The sequence below is a fragment of the Pipistrellus hanaki genome (assembly GCF_964339955.1).
Source record: "Pipistrellus hanaki genome assembly, chromosome: 1".
Taxonomy (NCBI): domain Eukaryota; kingdom Metazoa; phylum Chordata; class Mammalia; order Chiroptera; family Vespertilionidae; genus Pipistrellus; species Pipistrellus hanaki.
Window position 1 is genome coordinate 56,522,341 of NC_140503.1, and position 22,238 is coordinate 56,544,578.

General features: G+C 36.0%; 1 protein-coding gene across 3 annotated transcripts in view; it reads right to left on the reverse strand.

Moving 5' to 3' along the window:
• SLC12A1 (solute carrier family 12 member 1) overlaps positions 1 to 20,005 on the reverse strand; it is an 89,562-nt gene extending 69,557 nt beyond the window's left edge. The window contains exons 1-7 of one of the 3 annotated variants that reach the window (XM_084902281.1): positions 19,965 to 19,992; positions 18,244 to 18,876; positions 7,753 to 7,887; positions 7,526 to 7,601; positions 3,154 to 3,249; positions 2,533 to 2,628; positions 29 to 168 (exon numbers count right to left, since the gene is read on the reverse strand). In XM_084902281.1, the coding sequence (XP_084758407.1) occupies positions 29 to 168; positions 2,533 to 2,628; positions 3,154 to 3,249; positions 7,526 to 7,601; positions 7,753 to 7,887; positions 18,244 to 18,660 (960 nt within the window). In that variant the 5' untranslated portion in view covers positions 18,661 to 18,876; positions 19,965 to 19,992. Of the gene's footprint in view, positions 1 to 28; positions 169 to 1,923; positions 2,020 to 2,532; positions 2,629 to 3,153; positions 3,250 to 7,525; positions 7,602 to 7,752; positions 7,888 to 18,243; positions 18,877 to 19,964 lie in introns of all 3 variants that reach the window. The other 2 variants (XM_084902283.1, XM_084902282.1) reach the window with 2 other exon arrangements.
• Between the last annotated feature and the right edge of the window lie 2,233 nt (positions 20,006 to 22,238).

Below are 22,238 nucleotides of genomic sequence, written 5' to 3' on the forward strand. Positions count from 1 at the left end.
TGGATAAAAAAGAAGAGCTTTTACTTACCTTAAGAAGGTCTACCACAGTCTCAGCAAATCCCACCACATACATAGCAACGGCCACTGCGTTGGCAAAAGCAAAGATCAAGCCTATAGACCCACCGAACTCTGGCCCTAAGCTCCTGGAGATGAGATAGTAGGCCCCACCTGAAACAGAAACAACACGCTTTACATGAGGAACCACTAAGGGATTTAGTTTATTTATTTTATAAGGGATTTAGTTTATATGGCTAAATAATTCTGAACATCTGAGAAGATGTAAAATATTAATTGTTCTAATAAAAAGATTATATTTTCTTAATAATTTTAGGAATCTGTGTCACCTTAATGAATAACTTAAACCTTCCTTGCACTTTGTATATTATCTACAATAGAGCTATCCTGACTCAGTGAAATCCAACTTATTAAAACCTAATTAAACACAAATGTTACAAACAAGAGTACAGCAAACTTTACAAAAAGTGCTTTGTCTTTTATAAAATTTCATTGGAAAGTTCAAATCAATAATGCAACTGAAGTAAAATTTTATATCTGAAATTTTCAAAAACAGGCAGGTTAGGCAGAAAATGAAGTAGGTGAAGTTTATCATTGTTATTCTAACTCCCTTCCTGTTATAATTGTCTGGTACATATTTGCTGTGTGAAAAGGTATTTGTATAGTTCTGTGTATTATCAACTCTATAAATCATACTTGTTTTTTAAATGTTTTTAGTTCAAGAAGGCATAATTACTGCCAAATACCTCTATGTGTGTGGAGGAGACAAATGGGAATAAAGGTAGGGAGGAACAACTACTTCTCCCTTGGACCTTAAAAAGGTAGCTCTGTATTTGACTGAGTATTTCTTTGCACATGAAATACTGAGTGGATTAGTTAACTGCTTAGAGAGTCCTGAGAGTTGTCAGTGAAGGTAAAAAAAAAAAAGATTCGATGTTGAGAGACCTCATAGCTTGTATTATCACAGACCACAGTAAATTAATAGCTTCCTATACTAAGCTTGTCTTAGAGGTAGACAGAATTGGTAGGGAAATGACATTGAACAAACATAACTAAAATCAAAACAAATTATCTTTACTGAAAAGGAATTTCCTCCACTATAGTCACTCCTGTGGGTTAAGGGGTCAAAGCCCTCTCTGAAAATGTAACCTATTACCTAAGTGGGGCAAATACCCATTATTTCCTTTGTCCATATTACATTAAATAATTTGGCTAGCCAGTTACTTAGGCTTGGTCAAAATGAGAGCCACCCAGAAATTATGAGAGGAGGTGTGTTGTGGGTAGCACTGTGTTTTAGAAGCTCTTGGGTGGGGAGACTTGGGTAAGATACCCAAATAGAAACCCTGAGGAACCAAAGCAGAATGGAAGGGTTTGAAAGAAAGAAGTTTGGACATTGATCAACTTTAGGTATTTCATTTTCTGTGTAGGCCTGCTTGTTCCTGGATAATTTGAAAGAAACTCTTTGTTTTGTTTGTTTTTCTTTTTAAAGATCTTCTTATGGCTGTTGGACACTGGAAACATAGTGTTGGGGTGAACTCTGAGGACAAAGTGGGAAGTTTCAGCAGTGACAGCTGGGCCACTGGAGAAGACCCATGCTGAGGGGACCTGGGAGAGAGCCAACAGGGCTTGTCGAAGGCATAAAAAATGCCTTCTTTCTAGACACCTGGTCACTCTCTACTTTATAAACATGTTCAATCACTGGAAATGGGTTGAAGAAATCTTTTCTGAGATCTCTTAATATTAGTTGAGAAGAACTTTGTCTGACCCCTTACATTTTGGATTATTTTGTCTTATTTGAAGGCTTTGGAGACTAACTATCAATATAAAATTTTTACCTCTAACATTAAATGAACTCTAGATGTTACTACATTACCAAGCTTACAGTCACAAGTAAATGAATCGGCTTACCTCCTCTTACTACTCCATTTGTGCAAATGGCAGACATAGAAATACCTGTGAGTGTTGTCACTACCACACTCAGGCCAATGATGATGACTCCAAGACCTGCAAAATCCCCCAAGAAAAGTGTTTGGCTCCAGTACTTCAAGAAGTCCCCAGTACGTCAGGAGGCAGCAGTCTGCCTCTTGTCACAGAAGATTCAGTAGTCTCCCGATGAGAAACCTGAAATGTTCTAAAGAACCACATTCCACGAAGATCTAGAAAACACCTGAAATGTACTGAACTTTAAAATTGAAGCCATGTCCAGGAATTAACAGGAAGCGGAGTGCAGATTAGCCTGTAAAAATAAAACATTTGCGCAAGGAAGCTGAGCATCTGGAAACTGGGACCTGCAATGTGCCAGAGAGTCCATTAGAAAAGAGACCACAGCTGGCCCGAGTGGGCCAGGTCTCTACTCACAGTACCTCATATTTCCTTCAGCATCCGGATCATCCAAAGGGTTAGCCAGGCTTCAAGAACATTGGGCTACTTTCTTGTTCCCATTTTAAAAAAAGTATATAAAAAGTTTTGCCTACCCGTAGCAAGTGATGAGAGCATTAGATATCTTAGAAATTTTACCTCCACGCACAAACCCGTTAGTTGCTATTGCAGAAGTTGACAACCCAGTAATAGAGGTTACCATGGTGGAAAGAAGAATTATGAGAACTCCAAGACCTGTTAGCAATGAAAGATAAAAGATAGCACATTTTACTTTTCTTCCTTGGATTCCGTATTGCCACAAACTATACTGCCTCTGGTTTAAGTCTTCACGTCCAAGCCTTGGGCCACAATGGAGTTCCTTTGTGCTAAAGAGAAACTGGTTTGCCTGGCATACAGATCAAGCCAGAGCACTGCTCATTACGATGAAGGATGGTTTCCAAAAGTAAACACAATCTAAACTGCAGCCCTGGAAAGGAAACGTTGACTTGTGCTGATGTCCTGGGAGAGAAACTACCCTGGCTGTGAAAAGAGAAAACATGACATTTGACCTTCTCTCTTGCTGGAGAGGAATGAATGAGAGAGTTGGGCGGTTGACAAAGGTCAAAATCCTTCCCCATTCTTCTTGCATCTCTCCTGAGGAGGGGTTGGGGGGAAACTTGGATTACCTTTAAAAACACTCCAGAAAGGTCAGTGGTGAACTATTTGAGCCTGTGTTGCCTTTACCTTACAAATGATCATGCGGGTCACAAGTTTAATTACCTCCTCTGACATATCCATTTGTGGCAATAGCAGAGGTGGATAAACCTGTGATAGCAGTCACTGTCACGGCTAAGCCGATGATAATCACAGCAAGACCTCAGTTGAGAGAGGAAAAATAAAGGCAATTAACTGGTGGAACAATTCGTTAGGTCATTTGCATAAAAACCAGCAAGCCTAGGCCAATCACCAAAGGACCAAATTTGAGTTAACAAGGTGGCCTAACGATTGCCACAGAGTAAGTGCTCAGTTCTAAAGGTTTCTGTCAATAGTAGGTCAGATCCTGCAAACTCACGAGCTGAGATGTGGAGTGTGAAATGGAACACAGTGAAGCAACTATGGCTAGTCAAAATTTAACATGAACCTTCACTGGTGATGATGATGAAGTTCTAAAGGCACTTATACACATAGTTATTGGCCTATACAATACCAAGCTGTTAATATAACTAAAGAATAAATGTTCATCTTTCCAGGTAACTATCTTTTTATGTATATTTGGTTGTGTGGGAATGGGAACTTAGATACAATCTAACAAATTGTTCATCTGGCAGATAAGTGATATGGAAAGAACCAAATTGAACTACTTCCACGCACTGGCTATGTGACTTCTGACAAGTTAATAATTTTCTGGGCCAAAAATGGCAGTGAAATGAGAAAGAATGCTTGTGTGAAGTGGCCAGTATTGTGCATAGAACACAGACCACAATCAGTGGCAATGCTTTGTGATCTGATCCACAATAGCCATAATAGCTATTGTTTATTAAAAGCCTACTCTCTATCCAGCTACGTGTTAGATAACATGAGAAATACAAAGAACAAATAAAATGAAGAAAGCTGCCCTCCAGGATCTTATGGTACAGAATTCAATGATTATGAGAGGGAGAGAGTGGTAAACCAGAATTCAAAGGAAGGCAAGGGTGCCCTCAGCTAAGGATTATTTTGAGCTTAAAGTAGTTGAAAAGCAGATACTTCCCTCTATTTGCCCAAACACAGGACATAAATTTGTAAAGGTGCCAGGGACAAGTCTAGACCATTATCAGCTGGAATTGGTACCAGAGGAACATAAGCTTATCTTCTATTAGTTCCTCCATATATTTGCCTTCCCACAATTTGCCATCCTCCGAAAGTGTTGGCAGGCTCTCTAAGTTTCAAGAATGATTAGAAGGGTTATCAGCCAAGAGAGGTTGTGAACTCTCTGGACGTTCCCAGGAGATATTGAAGTCTAGGGAGATTAAGGGAAGAAACGGGAACATCCCGGCTCTAGCATAGGTCTCTAGACTATTTTACACGTGCAGTAGGAAGAAGCTAACTACGGGTAAAACATGCAAACTTCTACCATATTGCTTTGGCACCTTACATTCTTAAGTGTGGTATTCTAAGGAATAGTTGCACTGCGTTTTTTACATCTCTGGCAGGGATCCTGGGTGAGCATCACCTCTTCATCACTATGCAGCCTGAGTTCTTTGTGCCTCTCAAACTCTAAAAGTGATTTCTTTTGACTTTTTGCAAATCATCTTGCTCTTGACTTTGTTTTGAGTAAGTTTGAGCAAATGTTTAGCTCAGCCCAACAACTATACAGACCCATATAGGTTGCATTTCAGGGTATTAAACCTACTCTGATTTTATCTCCCTACCCCAATTTTCCCCTTGCCTCTATTTTCCCAACAATTCTTAATTTATCCCTTGGCATTGCATACGTTTCTGTAAATGGTATGAACTCCAGAAATAAATTTTATTCATGTAAACAGTGGAGGGATTTGTTTCTCTCTCACAAACATAAAATCCCATTGCTAAAAAGTAGGGTAGAAAACATTTAGTTCCTAGTTTTCTCAAAGTACAGTCATCTAATCACCTACTCCAGAAAATACCTGGGGCATCTATTAAAAATGCCCATGCTTACCGAGTTTGATCTTTCAAAGTGAATCCCTAGATTCTACAGTGTTTTGTTTGTTTGTTTTTAAATACATTTTTTTTTTTTTACAGAGAGGAAGGGAGAAGGATAGAGTTAGAAACATCGATGAGAGAGAAACATCGATCAGCTGCCTCCTGCACACCCCCTACTGGGGATGTGCCCACAACCGAGGTACTTGCCCTTGACAGAATAGAACCTGGGACCCTTCAGTTGGCAGGCCGATGCTCTATCCACTGAGCCCAATCGGTTAGGGCGATTCTACAATTTTCTAACTTAACATCCCATTTAATTTTTATACATCACACAGTCTTAAAACTATAGCACTATCCTCAGCCTGTCTCAATTGGTGTTTGGCTATTCAGCGAGGTTCTTTATCATTTACCTTCAAAGAATTGATTGGGAAACCGTTCGTCCAGCTCCCCAATTTTTAGATGACAAAATTACCCTCACAGAGTATAAATTACTTGCTTTTGGTCATACCTGCTTTTCACATCCTTCTTCCCTGCTGGATAGTTAAGTTTAGGGGAAACTATCTGGCCCCAGCCACAGTCTCCAAGGCAGAGAACAAGGAGATAGCATTATTGGCTCATTCTACCACTTGCTTTTGGGGACAAGACAGCCAACACTCGTGACTCCAGAATGGTTACCTAAGGGCTACAGTTAGTTACTCCTGGCTCCAGCTTTCTTCTGGCTTTGTCCCCAGGGTCTGGGCTCAGTGTATTCAGGTTTCTTCTCCTAGCTATCCCCAAAGCAAGAAGAAACTATTTGTATTATCTCTTTTCTCACCAATAAAGGGGACTCAAATGGGACTTAATGAACTAATTTAGCTTTAAGTTTAGAGCAAAGGCCAGTAAAACTGAGTAAGGGTAGTATGTTTCTACTGCTCATTAAAGTCTATTCTCTGAGAGTTAAAAGAAAGGGTAGTATGAAACTTATTTTAATAGCCATTTAGGTAGAACTCTCTCTTCTAAAGTAGGATTGAACTGTGTAAGTAAAAGGTCTTTATTAAAACAAGACGGATGCCTGAAAGCATAATAAGCAGTTTAGCAGAAGATAGGATTCTTCCTATTTTACAGTGTTGCAATAAACATGAAACTGGATTGACTGTGAAGAGTAATGTAAGATCTGATTAAAGTTCAGATTATAGCCCAAACATATGGATGTTAAATAAATTGCATTAAAAAGAATTACTTTTGCCCTTGGCTATGCCCACACCTCCAAACAAAGTAATGATTCTTGATGATCTCAATAAGTTACTAAACTGCCCTTAGAAACCTAATTTTGCATGAAACCCTGGAGCAAAAACTTGGCAATGTTAAGATGCAGATTTTCCATGGAACAGCATATACTTATCTGGAACCCTGAGGCTGTAAGCACTCATTTGACATGCATCATAAAGCCAGCAAGGAGCCCTTTGTCAGGAACCCAGCCGGTTGCCAAACATGAAACATGGAAAAACTATGGGAACTGGTTCCAGTTTTTCAATTTACAACCCAGCCCTTTCTTTTTCCGGGGTAGTCTTCTGATGATTCTGAATGTTCTGAGGAGCAAAGGTGTTAAATATTGACCAAGCACCTTTTGAATGAGAAGTGAGATACATTCTGGAATAGTATCGGAAAACCTATCCAAATGTCTATGTTCTTGATACTAATAATTTATAAGTCTTCCCTAAGAGTGAATCCATAATGTATTTTCTATATATAGAGTAGAACACCATTATCAATTTTTATCACTTTAAATTAAGGAACTTTGATAAAATTCAAATACATTTTTATATAAATTTTATTAATATACTTTCAATAAAAATATTTGCCAGGGAAATAATACTTTAAGTAGAATATAATATTTAAACATTAAGTAATCACTCATAATAATTTCAACAGCATACATTTTCCATTTAGAAAAATTAGCAAGAGTTATATATATGATCTCAATCATTTTATCTATCACGTACGCTTCCATCTGGCAATACTTTATTAACCTTTGTTTTCTTACTGCTGATATCTGAAATGAACAGAATTATTTTTTTTGGAAAATGTTCAACAATTCAGCATTTTTATTAGTCAGGTCACATTTTCACTAGTTTTCCTCAAGTTATTTTTACGTAGTGAAGTTTTGCCAATAGTCATAAGGAGAATACTCTGATAAATGTCAGTATGTCACGAACATAAATACTATTATTTAATATGAACGTGTGTCTATATACCTGTACACCTAAAACTCTTTGAAAATGTAGAAATATTTCCTTGAGCATTTATCTGGTTGACAAACTGGAAAATTCCAGTCTCCCAGGAGTTAATGCTTCACCTTTCCTCTCTGACAAACAAGTCTAAGAGGAAAGCAAGAGTACAAATGCTCTTCTGTGACCTTCATCTCACATTCAGCATTAATGGTAAACACAAACTGCTCATTGAACTTAAAATTGACATAAAAAATTATATAAGAGAGGGGAAACATGCTTACCGATTCCAGCTTCTCCAACAATCCAGGAGAGGCGAATGAAGAGCATGACACCCCAGATATTCAGCATGCACCTTACCTGCAGATGGAAGGGTGTTGAAAGGGACATGAGAAGTGACAGTGCGGCAAACCAGGTCTTTGTAAGCCTGGTGTTCAGGCCTTGTTAACAGTCTACTATAGACGAACATTGAATGGATCATTCTCATTTGTAAAGAGAGGAGCTTTCTCACCAGCACACCTTTCACCCATCCGAACTTCACACCACCGGATTTATCATCTTCTTCTTTGTTTTCATCTTGTTCATCTCCAGGCATCCCATCACCATTAGCAACCCTGTCAGTTGAACCTGGGGACACTGCCACATTCTGCATTTTTACAGAGAGCAAAAACATAGCGTACAGTCAACAAACACACGTTTCTATAAAAATTTCAGAGCATGTTAAAACAATGGACATAAACTCTTAGACAAAAAAAAAATAATAATAATTCTAGACATTCTAAGATAATTAATTTCTGTCCTGGGAAGTTGAAGGCACTAAGACTACAGGTGTGGTGAGCAATCTCTGCAGTTCTTCTACTGGTGAGAATATCACCTCACAGAATACAAAAAGAGCAAAGGAGAGAAGATGGGATGCAGTAAAAGGAGGAAAGTCTATCAAGAGGAATGAGGGTCTTTAAGAAGACTTGGTAAGAGGACCTGAAAGTTAACCTTCCTTACTAAGAGTACCTGGCCTTCCTTCCATTATTCTCTCTGGGATTCATTTTATTCATATAAAATAATAATGATAAAACTTCCCTACTCATGTCAGAGTATCTTTAAGAAGATTCAGTGAATGGGTATACATTTTTTTCTTTTTAAGAAAAAGGTCTAAAGGCATCGTATGGCTACAAGAATGCTCTCCCTGTAGGAAAATCTCTTTTCGATAGGATATGCCTTTGCCTGAGAACTGTAGGCTGTGCTATTAGTATTGTACAGAAGGAGAGAAGTCTCACAATTAGAAAGACTGGCTGAGTGTGAAATGAGGCATAGCATAAAAATTGTTATTTATTTATTTTTTAAGTTTATTTTTCCTATGCCTAACTTTGAAAAAGACTTCCTCGTTAGTAGAAAGTCTCTGTATTCATTGGGGGAGGTGGTAGCTCTGTTTCTCTCAAGAACAACTCCCTAATTTCTCTTTTAGGTATGACTTTTATTAACTTCTGAAGCAAATACTTAATTTAGCCTACCTGACACCTACCTGACTCTTTAACGGTTAAACTATATTCTATTATGCTTCCCAAAATCAATCTTTCCCAGTAAGAGTTTTGAAACCATTAAGGAAGTCTTTTAATTCAGCACTTAATTATCATTATTAAAGAACAACTTTATTTGTTTAAATGTTTTAAATGTATTTAAGTTTAGAATGATATGTTCTGACATTATCAGCTAAGAGGTCTTGAACAAGGGCTTCCCCCCTGACCCCTAAAATGGAACTGGTATGAAATAAATATTTCATATTAATTATAAGAACCTAATTTGGGGGCTATCGGTGTTCTTGCCCTTGCCATGCTCAGGGATTCTTGCTTGAGCTTTGGTGTACCATTAGCCTACACACTGTAAACTGGCTCTAATTTAGGCTGTTTATTCAAAATGAGTTTGACTTCCTGTCTCCTTCTTCCAGCATATTTTTTTACTTCTCTATGTAAATGAGAATTTCCCAATTTTGTTCTCACATAAGACTTTTTTCATGATACTAATGTGACACTTGGGTAGCCCATATAATATAGTACAATAAGAGTCATTGTATGTCAACTAAACTGAACAGAAGATGGTGGTGTTGATTACTTCTCCTCAGTGACAACTATGGGCCGTACACATCAGGCTATTGATAAACACTATTGAATCCATAAGGGGATGTGAAGGTCATATGATATCTATCACTTAAGAGCAGACAACTTAGTTCCTCATCTATTCTTGATTCCTATTTCTTTTCTCTTCCTTCCCTATCGGGTATTCCTTTTCTCACGCTTTCTTTTGTACAGGCCACATTCCAAAAGGGAGAGGAAAGGAATAAATCACAAGCCAGATTATTGTATTTAATTACATCGTTGGAGGGGAAAGGTTGAATGAAAAAGGATACAAATTAATAGTTAAAATTTAGTTATGAATTACCTGGAATATATATCTTAAGCATCCTTAAATCCCTATTTGCACAGATAATTGAAAGTCAACAGCATATATTTACATCAATGAAGATATGGATAAACAAAGTCCATGGAAGTAGAGGCTGAACTAGCGGGGCAGAACCTGGTGCTCTACCCCAGCCACAAATGCAAGTCATGCATGTAATTCACAATTTTTCAGTAGTTAATTTAAAAAAAAGTAAAAATAAATTAGTAAAATAACATGGATTCAGATATGGATTCTTAAATTTAAAAAAATATACATAATTTCTGCAGAATATCATATTTCTAATACTTGCAATGTAAATATTCGTTAACAGCTGTGGAACCCCACACGGTAGATGGGTGAAACAGTTGAGGTTGTTCTCCAGTCGATTAAAAAATTCAACTTCTCTCTGAAAGGATTCTACAAACATAAGGCAGCTGAGAGGGTCAAATGTAACTTTCATTTTCCACAATTGGAAAATCAATGAGAACAGGGAATTGAGAAATGTGTTAAAATGTCCATGACAGTTGAAGAGATTATTTAGTTAGGAGGTTCATTTATTGACTTAATTTGAGAAAAAAACTTTGAAAGTTGTCAATAATCAAGATCCCATGGCCAGATTAAGAAGTACAAATTGCCAATTATAAAAATAGTCATGGCGATACAAAGTACAGCATGAGGACTATAGTCAATAACATTGTAATAACTATAGATAGTGTCAGATGGTGATCACTTCATAAGGTGTATAAATGTCTGAACACTATGTTGTACACTGAAACTAATATAATACTGTATGTCAACTATAATTGGAAAATAAATTAATTTTTTACATTGTTATTTAAATGTTAATATGCTTTAGAAAAAAAAGATCCCATGGCCAGACCATCAGCAGTTACTCATTCAGGGAGAAGGCAATTTCCTTTTCCTGGATTAATGGGGATCCCATGAGACAAAGCCTTAATCACTTGCTTTACAAAGGCTATCTTGGGAATAAAACCCATGTTTTATGATTATACCTGAACTTGAGGGTCTGGTCCAGGAAATTGCTTTGCTCTCTGATGAACTCTGAGGGTAACTGTGACCCTTAGATCTGGATTAATGAGAATACCAATGGCTGTAAAAAAAAAATCTTACAAAGTAGGTTGAAGGATGAATAGAATATTATTTCCCTTATATGAACATATCTTTCTGACTGATGCTCTTCTAGTCATGTTTCATAGTTCTTCAACTTATCTTTCTATATAAAGCAAAAAGAATCTTTTATAGGACATGTCAGGGAAATCATCATATATGAAAATTAGTAAGGCAATAATTTTCTCAGCTATTCCTAAATGAAGTCGATGTAGGATGTATAACCCTCCCTTAGGTAAATATGTTCAACCTGCTAAAGTTTCAAAATTTTAAATATATTTATACCTTAAAGGGAAAAAAATCCTTTAATATATATATTTCTTCTATTTGCTTTAATGATCTGATAGTAAATGTATAAGTACAGAATCTATTTCCATTGCTCATTCCCAGAGTTGAGAAACTGCTGCACCATATAAACCAGGAGACTTGGAATCCAGTTGGGGCTATGCAGTTAGTCAGGGTGTGTCCCCCAGCGAGTAAACTTTTCCTGGGTATGGCAAATGAGGATACATCCACTGGGTTTTCTGAAAATCTTACTTTGAAGTAGTTTACTTGAAGGCAATTTCATTTTTCTATGTTTGCCATCATCCTCTTCTGGCATGGCAAAGCAAAACTTGGTTTTTCTTCTTAATAAATGACTTGTTTGCAAGCCCAAACAGCAATGATGATAAAGTACTGAACAGGACTTTGGGGGAGGGTTTGTTGGTGGTTGGTGGCTGAGGCATGTTCTTGGGACCAACGTGTCAAAGACTAATAAAAGTTTTATGCTTGCTGCCTGGAACCAGTTTTTTCCCTTCATACTTAGAGTTAATTTGTTTGTTCACACTCCATTACCATAAATGATGACCCACAACCTTTATAAATGCATTTTAAATTGCATGGCTTTAGGGGATGATTATTTATTTACTAAGGAGTTTTTACCTGTGCATTAAGTATTTGGAGAAGGTAAAATAAAGTGCATTAAAAAGAAAGACCATCTGATAACAAACTTTGCTCCGCTAATACTAATAAAGTAGTAAAGCTTCAACTGTATATAGATTAAGGGGTAAATTTAAAAAATTGACATACTTATTCTTTAAATTCTGACTAGATACGTTTTAAAGTTTTTAGCCTTTAATCTTGGGATAGTAGAAACTTTAGACCATCATTGAGAACTAGTTTAATATAAATATTTAAGCCTACATGTTATCCTCACCATTATTTAAAAATATTTTTTATTATTGAAATACTTAAACATATGCAATGATGAGAATAATATATCTCATGTACCTATCATTCAGCTTCCACAATTATCAACATATGTCCAATATCATTCCCCTAGTCCTCTCAGACTGCTACCACTGGATTGTTTTAAAACTAATTCCTAAGGACCAGGTAATTCCTAAGGTTCATTTCAGAATTAAAACAACAACATGTTTCTAATCACATTTGTATATCTTTTTTTATTTTTTTTTAAGATAAATCTGTGTGTGTGTGTTTTTAATGTATTTTTTAATTTATTTTTTACAAAGAGGAAGAGAGAGGGATAGAGAGTTAGAAACATCGATGAGAGAGAATCATTGATCAGCTGCCTCTTGCACACCCCTTACTGGGGATGTGCCCGCCACCAATGTACATGCCCTTGACCAGAATCAAACCTGGAACCTTTCAGTCCGCAGGCCGACTCTCTATCCACTGAGCCAAATGGTTTTGGCACATTTGTATATCTTAATAACCAATATTATTATGTATGTACATTTCTAGCCCTTTGTGATAAAGGGGAATATTTTAAATTGTGAAAATAAACAAAACAAACCAGAAACAGACTCATAGATACAGAGATCAAATTGATGATTGCTAAATAGGAGGGTGTGGAGGAGGGTGAAAATGGCAAATGGTATTAAGTACTGACTGCCAGTTATAAAGTTAGTAATGGGGATGTAATATGGTAGTATATATAGTCAATAATATCGTAATAACTGTAGGATAATATGGGTGATCAAATAAGTTATATAAATATCTAATCACTATGTTATAGACTTGAAACTAATGTGATATAATTAACTATAAATAAAATAAATTTTAAAAAAAATAAAAAGAGGTTTTTTTTTTTTAATTTTTCTAAATGTTACTATAAGACTATGCCTCTAACTCATACCAATGGAACAATTTATAGTCACAGTATTTTTACTACATCTGAAAAACACATGGCTCACACACAAATTAACTTATATTTTTGATAACTTGGGCCAACTTAGTGCTACATGTGATAAACCATGATAAACCAGAATAAGAAAATGAAATGAAATGATTCTTAGTATTTTCTAAGTATATTTTAAAGGAACTCCTACTCTACTCACCATCTATCACTGAACAATTTATAATGGAAAATTAATATATTTTGCTTGTTTGTACCATAGAATATTTTAATAGTAAGAGCTCACCAGTATGGCCTTGGGTACTATAAACTCAACAGTTATTAGAATGAGTCCTTATTTGCAGTTTAACTCCAACAAATATTTTAGGGGTTGTTTCTGGTCATCCCTGGCCTTTAATGCATTTATTGCCTCAATTTTAATTACCATTTTATTTGCTTGGTGATATTTCTAATAGCCCCAATTTGAAAGCTAAAACTCCAAATTTGAACTTTGAAACAATTTAGAAAAAGTTATTTTATAGGGACTGCCTTTGTACATTTTGTTCGTCCTTTTACAGAAGATAAGCATTTCTACATCGACTTCTGTGGTTTAATGCTTAACTTGATACATATCCTTTATTTCTACCCATAGCAATGCCATTTGACTTATAAAATTTTAAAATCTCTTTAACTCACTTTATATAGAAGCTCTTGTAAATAAACAGCTAATAAATACTTTTAATGGTGACAACGAAAATCAAAATCTGCAATTAATTCTGTAGGGGAAGCAACAAAATGTCTTGGCACAGTCCCCAAAATAAGAAGGAATTGGGGTCAACCCATCATGACTGAGGTGTGATTTCTTCTTTGTGCCGAGTTCCACCAAATTCCATCGCCACGGACTGAGCCGAGGCAAAGTGCTAGGGGAGAGAAGGCTGAGGATGAAATATATAATAAAGAGCATGGGCTCTGCAATCATGTAGGCATGGGTTCAACTTATAAGCCATGTGACCTTTAAAATAAAAATAAATTTTAAAAAAGGAAATAAGAAGTTTTGAGTTCTCTAAGTGATTGTTTTCTAAGGTCCATAGGATTTTATAACACTTTCACCAGCTATGAAATAAAAATAATAGTAGTACCTAACTTGAAGAATTGTTATAAGAATTGAATGAGAATTTGTCAAATGTGAGCATTCTGCTTGATATATAAAAATTCTCAGTAAAAAGTTTATTATATATCAGAGTCACACTTAATACTTTTATTCATAAATTTATTTTAGTTGTTAAGTCTAATGACTCACATATGAAGTCATTCTATTGACTTTGTTTAGAATCAGTTTCTAAACAGTTGGTTTCCTTAAAAATAATATTTTTATTTTTATAGTATTTTGTACGTTTCATAGACCATTTATTTCAATGACATAAGAACAGTGATTTTGATGGAAAGGTTATGTATTTTCCTGATTCCTTTGTAATTATGTTTTTCCTGAAATGCTAACAATGGTAGTTAGTAAGGCTGAAAAGGAGTTTCATGAAAAGATGGCCATAAGAATTACAGTGGATACTAAAAGTGAGATTGTTTTTACAAAGTAAAAATATTAAATTAATCTTTGCTAGATGTATAATATAATGATCATTATAAATGTTTAGATATGGGAAGATCTCCAAAGTATATTTTTTAGTGAAAACAACAGAGTGCAAGAGAATGTGTAAAATATGTCCTAATAAATGTTTAAAAAGAAGAATATGGACAGAAAATTACATATATATATATATATATATATATATATATATATATATATATTAGTATAGGCATAAAACATTTCAGGATTAATAAGAAACTCTCAGTAATGATTCACCTGAAGAGAATAACTAAAGATTTATATTATATAAGGGATAGTTCATTACATATATTTAGTACTTGTTAAATATTAGATTGGTGCATATTTTACTTTTTAAATAAAAATTTTAAATTAGCTAGAAGCTAGTATAAAAATTACCATAATAGTTATCAACATTTTTTGAGTTTCTATCCATTGGAGGCAATATGCTAGACTTTAGATGCATATAAACATTAGTATTTACAAGCATCTTGCAAGATCAGCTAAAGTTATGTAGCTTGTATGATACTGCAGAGCAAGTAAGGGATACAGGACTCTTTTTTTCTGCTTTTAATTAGAGTTTTTATAAATCATTAATTTGACTCTTTACTATACAGAAAATAAAAAAGATTTCTTCAACTATGATTTCAAATCATTGGCCTATCAAATTCTGTCAATATGTACTCCTACTAGAATTTCACTTAAGATTGATACTTAAAACAAGATCTTTCAAACTTACTTTTTATTTATTTATTAGGGCAAACTTGTATTTTTTTTCTGACATGGGAATTATTACAACTAGCACAAAATCCAATTGATTTCTGACTAAATATGTCTTGCCATTTAGTATAAATGTACCATTCTTAAATGGCTTTTAAAGCAATATAATAATGGATACAAAAAGATCACCAAACAAGTAATATGTCAATTACTTTTCACTTTTAAATTAAGTAAACACTATCACTTACAATTTTTTTGTGTGTACAAAAATCTGTGATATATCTAAGTATTATCATGTAATGTTTACTCTAGTAGTGATTTGACAAACTACCATAAAAGATGTCAAGGACTATAAGGAGGTGGCAGTAGAGTTACATTACATTACATTGCAAGTCTCCATCTTTTATTTGGGGGTGTGGGGTAGAGGAAAGCCTGGGAATAGTAGTGGCAAATTCACTGGGAAGGAGAGAGGTGAATTGAAGAAGGCACTGCTAATGTCTTGCAATCAAAGAATACCACAGGGTAGAACACCTGGGGAGGCAGACTTGTCCCTACAACTTTAGTGACACTACAATGATCCTGGATACAGGATAATTTATCTTCTGGGGGAGCTGTCATTTTATATGACATTGCCACATTGCTAACTCCTCTTGATTTAGCATTAACATCCCACTGTAGTTGCTGTGGTTGTATTTGAATTCTGCTCCCAAGTGGCTCTGTAGATACTTGTGTATGATTTAATCAAAATGAAGTACCTTAGATAAGTAAGGGTCAAGTCCATACAAAGAGTATCTTATTGCTGTACTACCCGTGTTTCCCCGAAAATAAGACATCCTCCGAAAATAAGATCTAGCGCATGGAAAGATAAGATATCCCCTGAAAATAAGACCTAGCGCAACTTTTGGAGAAAAAATTAATATAAGACACTGTCTTATTTTCGGGGAAACAGGGTAATTCAGAATGATTCATCAGGGCATGGGGCCTAAACCTAACTTTTAATTTATTTAATTTACCATTCCTTTGTAGCTGACAAAAAAAAATGCTTTGAGTTAAAATTAAGTCCTTAGTCTCATTTTATCTTTCCAAAAAGAATATGATAACCCAGCTATCACATCTGTCAAATGCAGCTATTGCATTTCTACTGAATTAGATGGTTTAATTAACGTCGTTCCCTCTGAGTTATTTAGAGGGAAATCTTTATTCCTGTGTATGAAGATTTACATGTTACGGCTTTAGAAATTGTAAATATGCTACTCTTTTCTCTCCAGAATTTCAATCCTAAGAACAATGTGAGTTTACTCCATTTCCTTTTTAATAGAGTCAAATTTATTTTCTTTTATTGTAAGTTGGGGAAGGGAATGAATGAGAATATTTAAATTTTGATCACAATTTTATGAAGGAGAAGCTTTAAAAATTCTCTTGTAGAGTTGGTGGAATGGAATTTCAGGTCTTTTTAAAGAGGACTTTGGTTCATTTTACTACTTCAGAATAAACTGAAATTTCTTTATAATGCCCTAACTTTCTCTTTCTACCCCTCCCACATCTTGGAAACCCTTTGTACACTCTTTTCTCAGCCTTCTTTCACCTTTTCCCCTCTCCCTTTCTTCTCTTCTCCTCTCCTCTTCCCTCAAATAGAAAAGGAAAGTGACACCTCGGTCTGATTTCAAATTGCCCTCTTCTAAAAAATCTTCTGAGGGAATTGTCATTTTGTATGACATTGTCACATTGCTCACTCCTCTTGAGTTAGCATTAATATCTCAGAGAATCTAAATCATATTCCTATAAAGAAAACAACCACATAACAAAGTGTTGCAGATACAGTACACAGAACAAGTCAGGTTTGGTGGGGGAAGGAGCATGGGCTCTGTCTCCTTTCACCCCCTCCCCCACCGAATCACTCAGTCTCTGGTTGTAGAACCCAGAGCCAGGATCCCTTATACAACCACTGGAACACGTCCTGGAGATGGGTTTCCTTTAAAAAAGAAGGATGAGCAGAAACTAAAAGGAACTTTTCACCTTTATTAGCATCTTTCATGAGATCAGCATTCCTAGAATCCCCAGAGTAGGTGATAATTTTTAATAATAAAAAAAAATTGTTGCACGAATGCATGAATATGAAAGAAATTGTTCCAACCAATTTTTTCCCCCTCATCTCAACACTTGGGCAAGAGTAAACTATATTTAGATATGTGACAGTTAATTCTTCTTCTTAGCGAGTGATTATATCCACAAAGAATGATACTCATTCCCAAATGTGTTCCAGAAGAACAAGAAGATAAAATACAGCAACATATCTTAGAGCAGGTTATGGAAGAAGAAATCGACAAAGCTTACACATGGTTTGCTACAAGATTAGAAAAAATGCTTGCTTACGGTTCTGGCAGATTTGGTAACTGTGGCTATATTCCTTGAATAATAAAAAGTTTAGCCACCTCTGCTGCTTCTGTACTTAAATTTAATTTAGTTACTTTTATATGTTTAAGTGCACTCGGGAGCCCCAGGCAAAGCTTTGAAGAGGAAGGGATAACATGTTGAATTTTATAAATCTCTGCTGTCTCTTTAAAGAGTATGGAAAAATACCCATATGCACTAAAGGCTGGTACCACAGAATTAACTACAGCAAGCACCAGGGATTTTTATTTTATTTTATTTTTTACAACTGTTGTAGAAGCTTTCCTCCTAAGGTGAAATCGGCTTAGTATTCAGTTTGACATGTTTAGCCAAGTGTGAACCGAGTAGACCACAATTGTAAACAAAGCTGGGACATATTGCCTAACTTTCAGAGCCAATTCTCTGGTTTTCTTTCCTCAGTCAGCAAACATCTGTGAGGGAAACACTTTTGTGTATTTTCTGCTTATTGGGAACGAGGGACAGCCGTGTAAGTAAGATGGACAGTTTGGAACAAACCTCGTCCTTGGACACTTCTCCATTCCTAGTGCTATTCAAAGAACAGGACATCGTCTGAAGGACGGAGGGAGGATAGCTGCTTGTTTTCTTAAACTTACCTTTGCAAGCTGCTCGTGAATTTCAAGCAGGCTGGGACGATTGGCCTTGGGCCCGCTGAGGCTGCCGGTGTTGCGATAGTAGTCGATCTTGGGGACAGCATCCATGGTGTTGTGGCCAAAGGTTTGTAGGTAGTATGTGTTTGTGTGAGAGTCATAGACATGAAAACTAGCATCGGTCTTAGTGGTTTCTCCATTTTGGAGGAAATTGTCATAGCACTCCTGTTTCCCAGGCCTAAAGCTGATTCTGAATCTGCTCTGGGGTTCCTCCCCAAAAGAGGTTTCCTCGTAATGGGGAGGGTCGCTGTTATCCGCGGCAGCACTGCTCTCATGGCCCTCGTTTATGACATTAACTTGAAAGCGACTGGTATTACTGGGCGCTGAGTCCAGAAATACATTGGAAGAATTGTTCAGTGACATCTTCCAACTAGATTTTTCTTTTTTGGGGGGTGGGGTGGGGAAGAGACTCAGCTATTTACTTTATTATTGCTTTTTAAAAAAATTATATATCTCCTCCTCAAAATAAGCACTAATATGTTTACATTAGGGAGCTCCTGGCTTTTGTTAGAAGAGCTCAATAAGTAGATTCTTGGTGTATTTCCTAGTCAGTCTTCACATTGTTCTTCAAGGCTGTCACTGAAAAAGAAAATTAAATAATAGAAATGTATTTAAGTAGGAATGGGGGTGTGAGGAAACTGTTGTTTCACAAGACATATATTTTTTTAGTTAATTTCATTAAACAGTGCCTGTCCAGGAACCTTGATCACCTGAGTAATTAAATCCCATGATAAATAACTGAGGATTGAGCAAACTGAGTTTCCAATAGAGACATTAAACTGTTACCTGTGTTTGTGGTAATTGCTTAGATTCCATGCAGTTGGATTCAATAAGAAAAGATATAACTTCTGATTTAATAGAGTAAGAGCTGATGAGAACATTCTTAGCCTGAAACACAGTTCTTAGACAGTTCTAAATGTTGAAACTGCAAGGTACTTTTTGATTGATATCTATATAATTAAATGATAAGTAAAATTTAAAAATATTTAATCTTCTAAAGTATATTCTTGGTAGATTTAAAAAATATGTCCTGTCAATACGATGTCCCTCTAAATGATGAGCTTTTTCACTTGCCTTCAAAATGTTTGATTTGCTCAAAAATTTGTCTATTTTACAAATGCTATTATAAAGTCTTTAAAATAACACATGATTAATCAGAGTAAGGACATCGATCACAGTCCTCAGAAAAGTCGTATTCGATATTTAGGTTAAACAACCATGCTTCTCTGATTCCCCTTAATTAAATATTCTGAATCTTCACCAAGAAGCTGATATGTGACTTTTAGATAAGCAGAGTGTTGGGTCATTTTCAAAATCCATGGTATAACCCCATCTTAAGCACATTCTTTCTTTAGCATAATATCCTTTTATTTATACCTTAACATTAGTCTTTCCCAAGAAAGTTTTAGAAAGATCAATACAAAAACTTGTCTCTCTCCTGAAATTAATAAAACTATTTATTTGAATTTAAAAATTTTCAATTTGAACTTTCAAGTAACCTATCCTGGAAAAATCCTAAGAGATTCTGTTGTCTCTTCAGTTTTTATGGAATAGCCCACTTCTCTTTATAGTCCTTGATATCCTCACCCCCTTACTCCACTCTTCAGAATTTACTTTATGCATAATATTAAGTGGCATTTTACCCTGCCCGGAAATGTTCAACTCACCACCAAGGAGCCTTTTCTCAGGAAGTGTAACTTGCTTCAGCATCACCCAGGCATATATTGGGGCACCTAGCTTTCAGCTCAGAATCTTAGCCTTCTTCTGATTGGTTAGAATCTTCCTTGAAAGAAATGACTGAGTAATGATTGGCCTGCAATAATACAGTAGGTCCCACCCAGTCATTAGCCCCGAGGAACCTTAAGTACTACATCAAATAGTAACTACTAGTAAACCATTAATCTTTTTAGGTAGAAAGTAAAATAAAGTTTCTTTAATTCATAAGGGGAGTTGTGTTACTCAACATCAATTATCCAACAAAATATGAGCAGTACTTTCGTTGTTTGGAACTGAATAAATTCAACCCCATCTTCTTATTTCACATGATTCGTAGTGACCTCCTAGTGTTTGGCATGTGCAGAAAATGCAGTCCTCCAGAGATAATTTCTATACTTTGTAACTAGAAAATGCTATTTGGGATTATTTTATCTTGCTTATCATACCTAATACTTTGACTCTTCTCTGCATGGGAAGTGAGCAGATTGAGAGTACAGTTGATGATTTCTTGCAAATATTCCTATGTATTGATAGTAGGAAGACAATTTCCAGGAGAAATCAAACTGTAGGTAAGTTTCCCAGTGGCACTGCTAAATGACCTCTTTGTCTCCCTTTGGGAAACATTCTATCAAACTCTGATTTTGAGTTTTGTAGAGGGAGAGGTTTGGCTCACATCTGGGAGGTGGTAATTATTAAGACAGCACAAACAATTCCTCCCTGCGGGTTCTGTCATGGTTTTCAATTGCAAAGACTGAATGAGTCCTCCTGGTGTTTTATCCGAAACTATGCAAGTGAGTTCCAGTTGCCTGAGCAGCATGACTGTGGTGTGACAGGGAATGAGAGAAGACTTTGGAGTCAAAATACTCCCTTCCCATCCTGACCTGCCTCTTCCTACCTGTGTGATCTCTAGTGAGTTCCTCAGTCTCTTTCTGCCTTTGTTTTCTCATCTGTAAAACGCAGTTGTGGATAATAGTGCTACTGGCCTTGTGGAGTTATTGTGAGGAATAAATGAGTCAATTTGTGTTTGTACTTACATTCGCTTTCACTATTTTGGAGATATTTTCAATTGGTGACTTTTACTTAGCCACATCCAAGATTCTGGGGTGAATCAGTAGAGAGTGAGATAGATCCTATGCATACTGAAATAGGGAGAAACAGATGCCAGACTGTATAAAGGGGACTAGAGGTACCTAAGTAAAACCCCTTAGATGCTCTTAGTCAGGTAAGTGTTATGCTAATAAGCCAAGCTAATGTATGTGGCTGTATTTCTATAGAGACAGAATTGCAAGCATGTCCTATAACTCCTTCTGTTCTCAAAAGGCTACTGGGACAAGGGCTTTATCTGCTTTACAAAGAGTGCTGACTCCCCAAATAGAAGGTAGTCAGGCATAGGAATTAGTCGCATTTCAGATTCAGCTAGGTAGGGCTGGCTATTTAAATCAGTTGAAATGAGGCTGAAGCTGAAAACAAGTCCTGTTCACTGGCCTTGCGCAGGCTGTGGACCTACTTGCACTTACTTCTGCCCCCTCCAGTCTCCCTTCCTTCAAATGTTCCCCCAATACCTGCCCCTTTCAGGAGCCAGCCTGTCTCTCTCTCTCTCTCTCTCTCTCTCTCTCTCTCTCTCTCTCTCTCTCTCTCCTTGAAGGAAAGGGAGTACATTGGACACTTATTTATTACATTCCGTGTCCCAGATATGGTGCTAGGCAGGTCTTTTGTTGTTTGTTTTTGCTTTTGCATTTTTTCTGTGATAAAATACACTTCACATAAAATTTATTGCCTTAATCATCTTTGAGTACAAGTTCAGTGATATTAAATACATTCACATTGTTGTGAGACCATCACCACCATCCATCCCCATAACTCTTTTCATCTGGCAAAAAAACAAAACAAAAACAAACAAACAAAAAACCCTATATACCTATTAAACAATAACTCCTCATTCTCCCCCCTCCCCTATTTCCATTCTGGTTTTTTTTTTTTTTTTTTTAATGATTTTTTACTACTTTACTAGTAATTGCCTCATATATAAGTGGAATCACACAGTATTTTCCTTTCTGTAAATGGCTTATTTCACTGTGTAATGTTGTTAGGCATATTGCATAATTCTCTTCTTTTTCAATGCTAAATAATATTCTATTGTATATATTTATCACAATTACTTACTGTTCATCCATTGATGGACACTTGGGTTGCTTCTATATCTTAGCTATTGTGAATAATGCTGC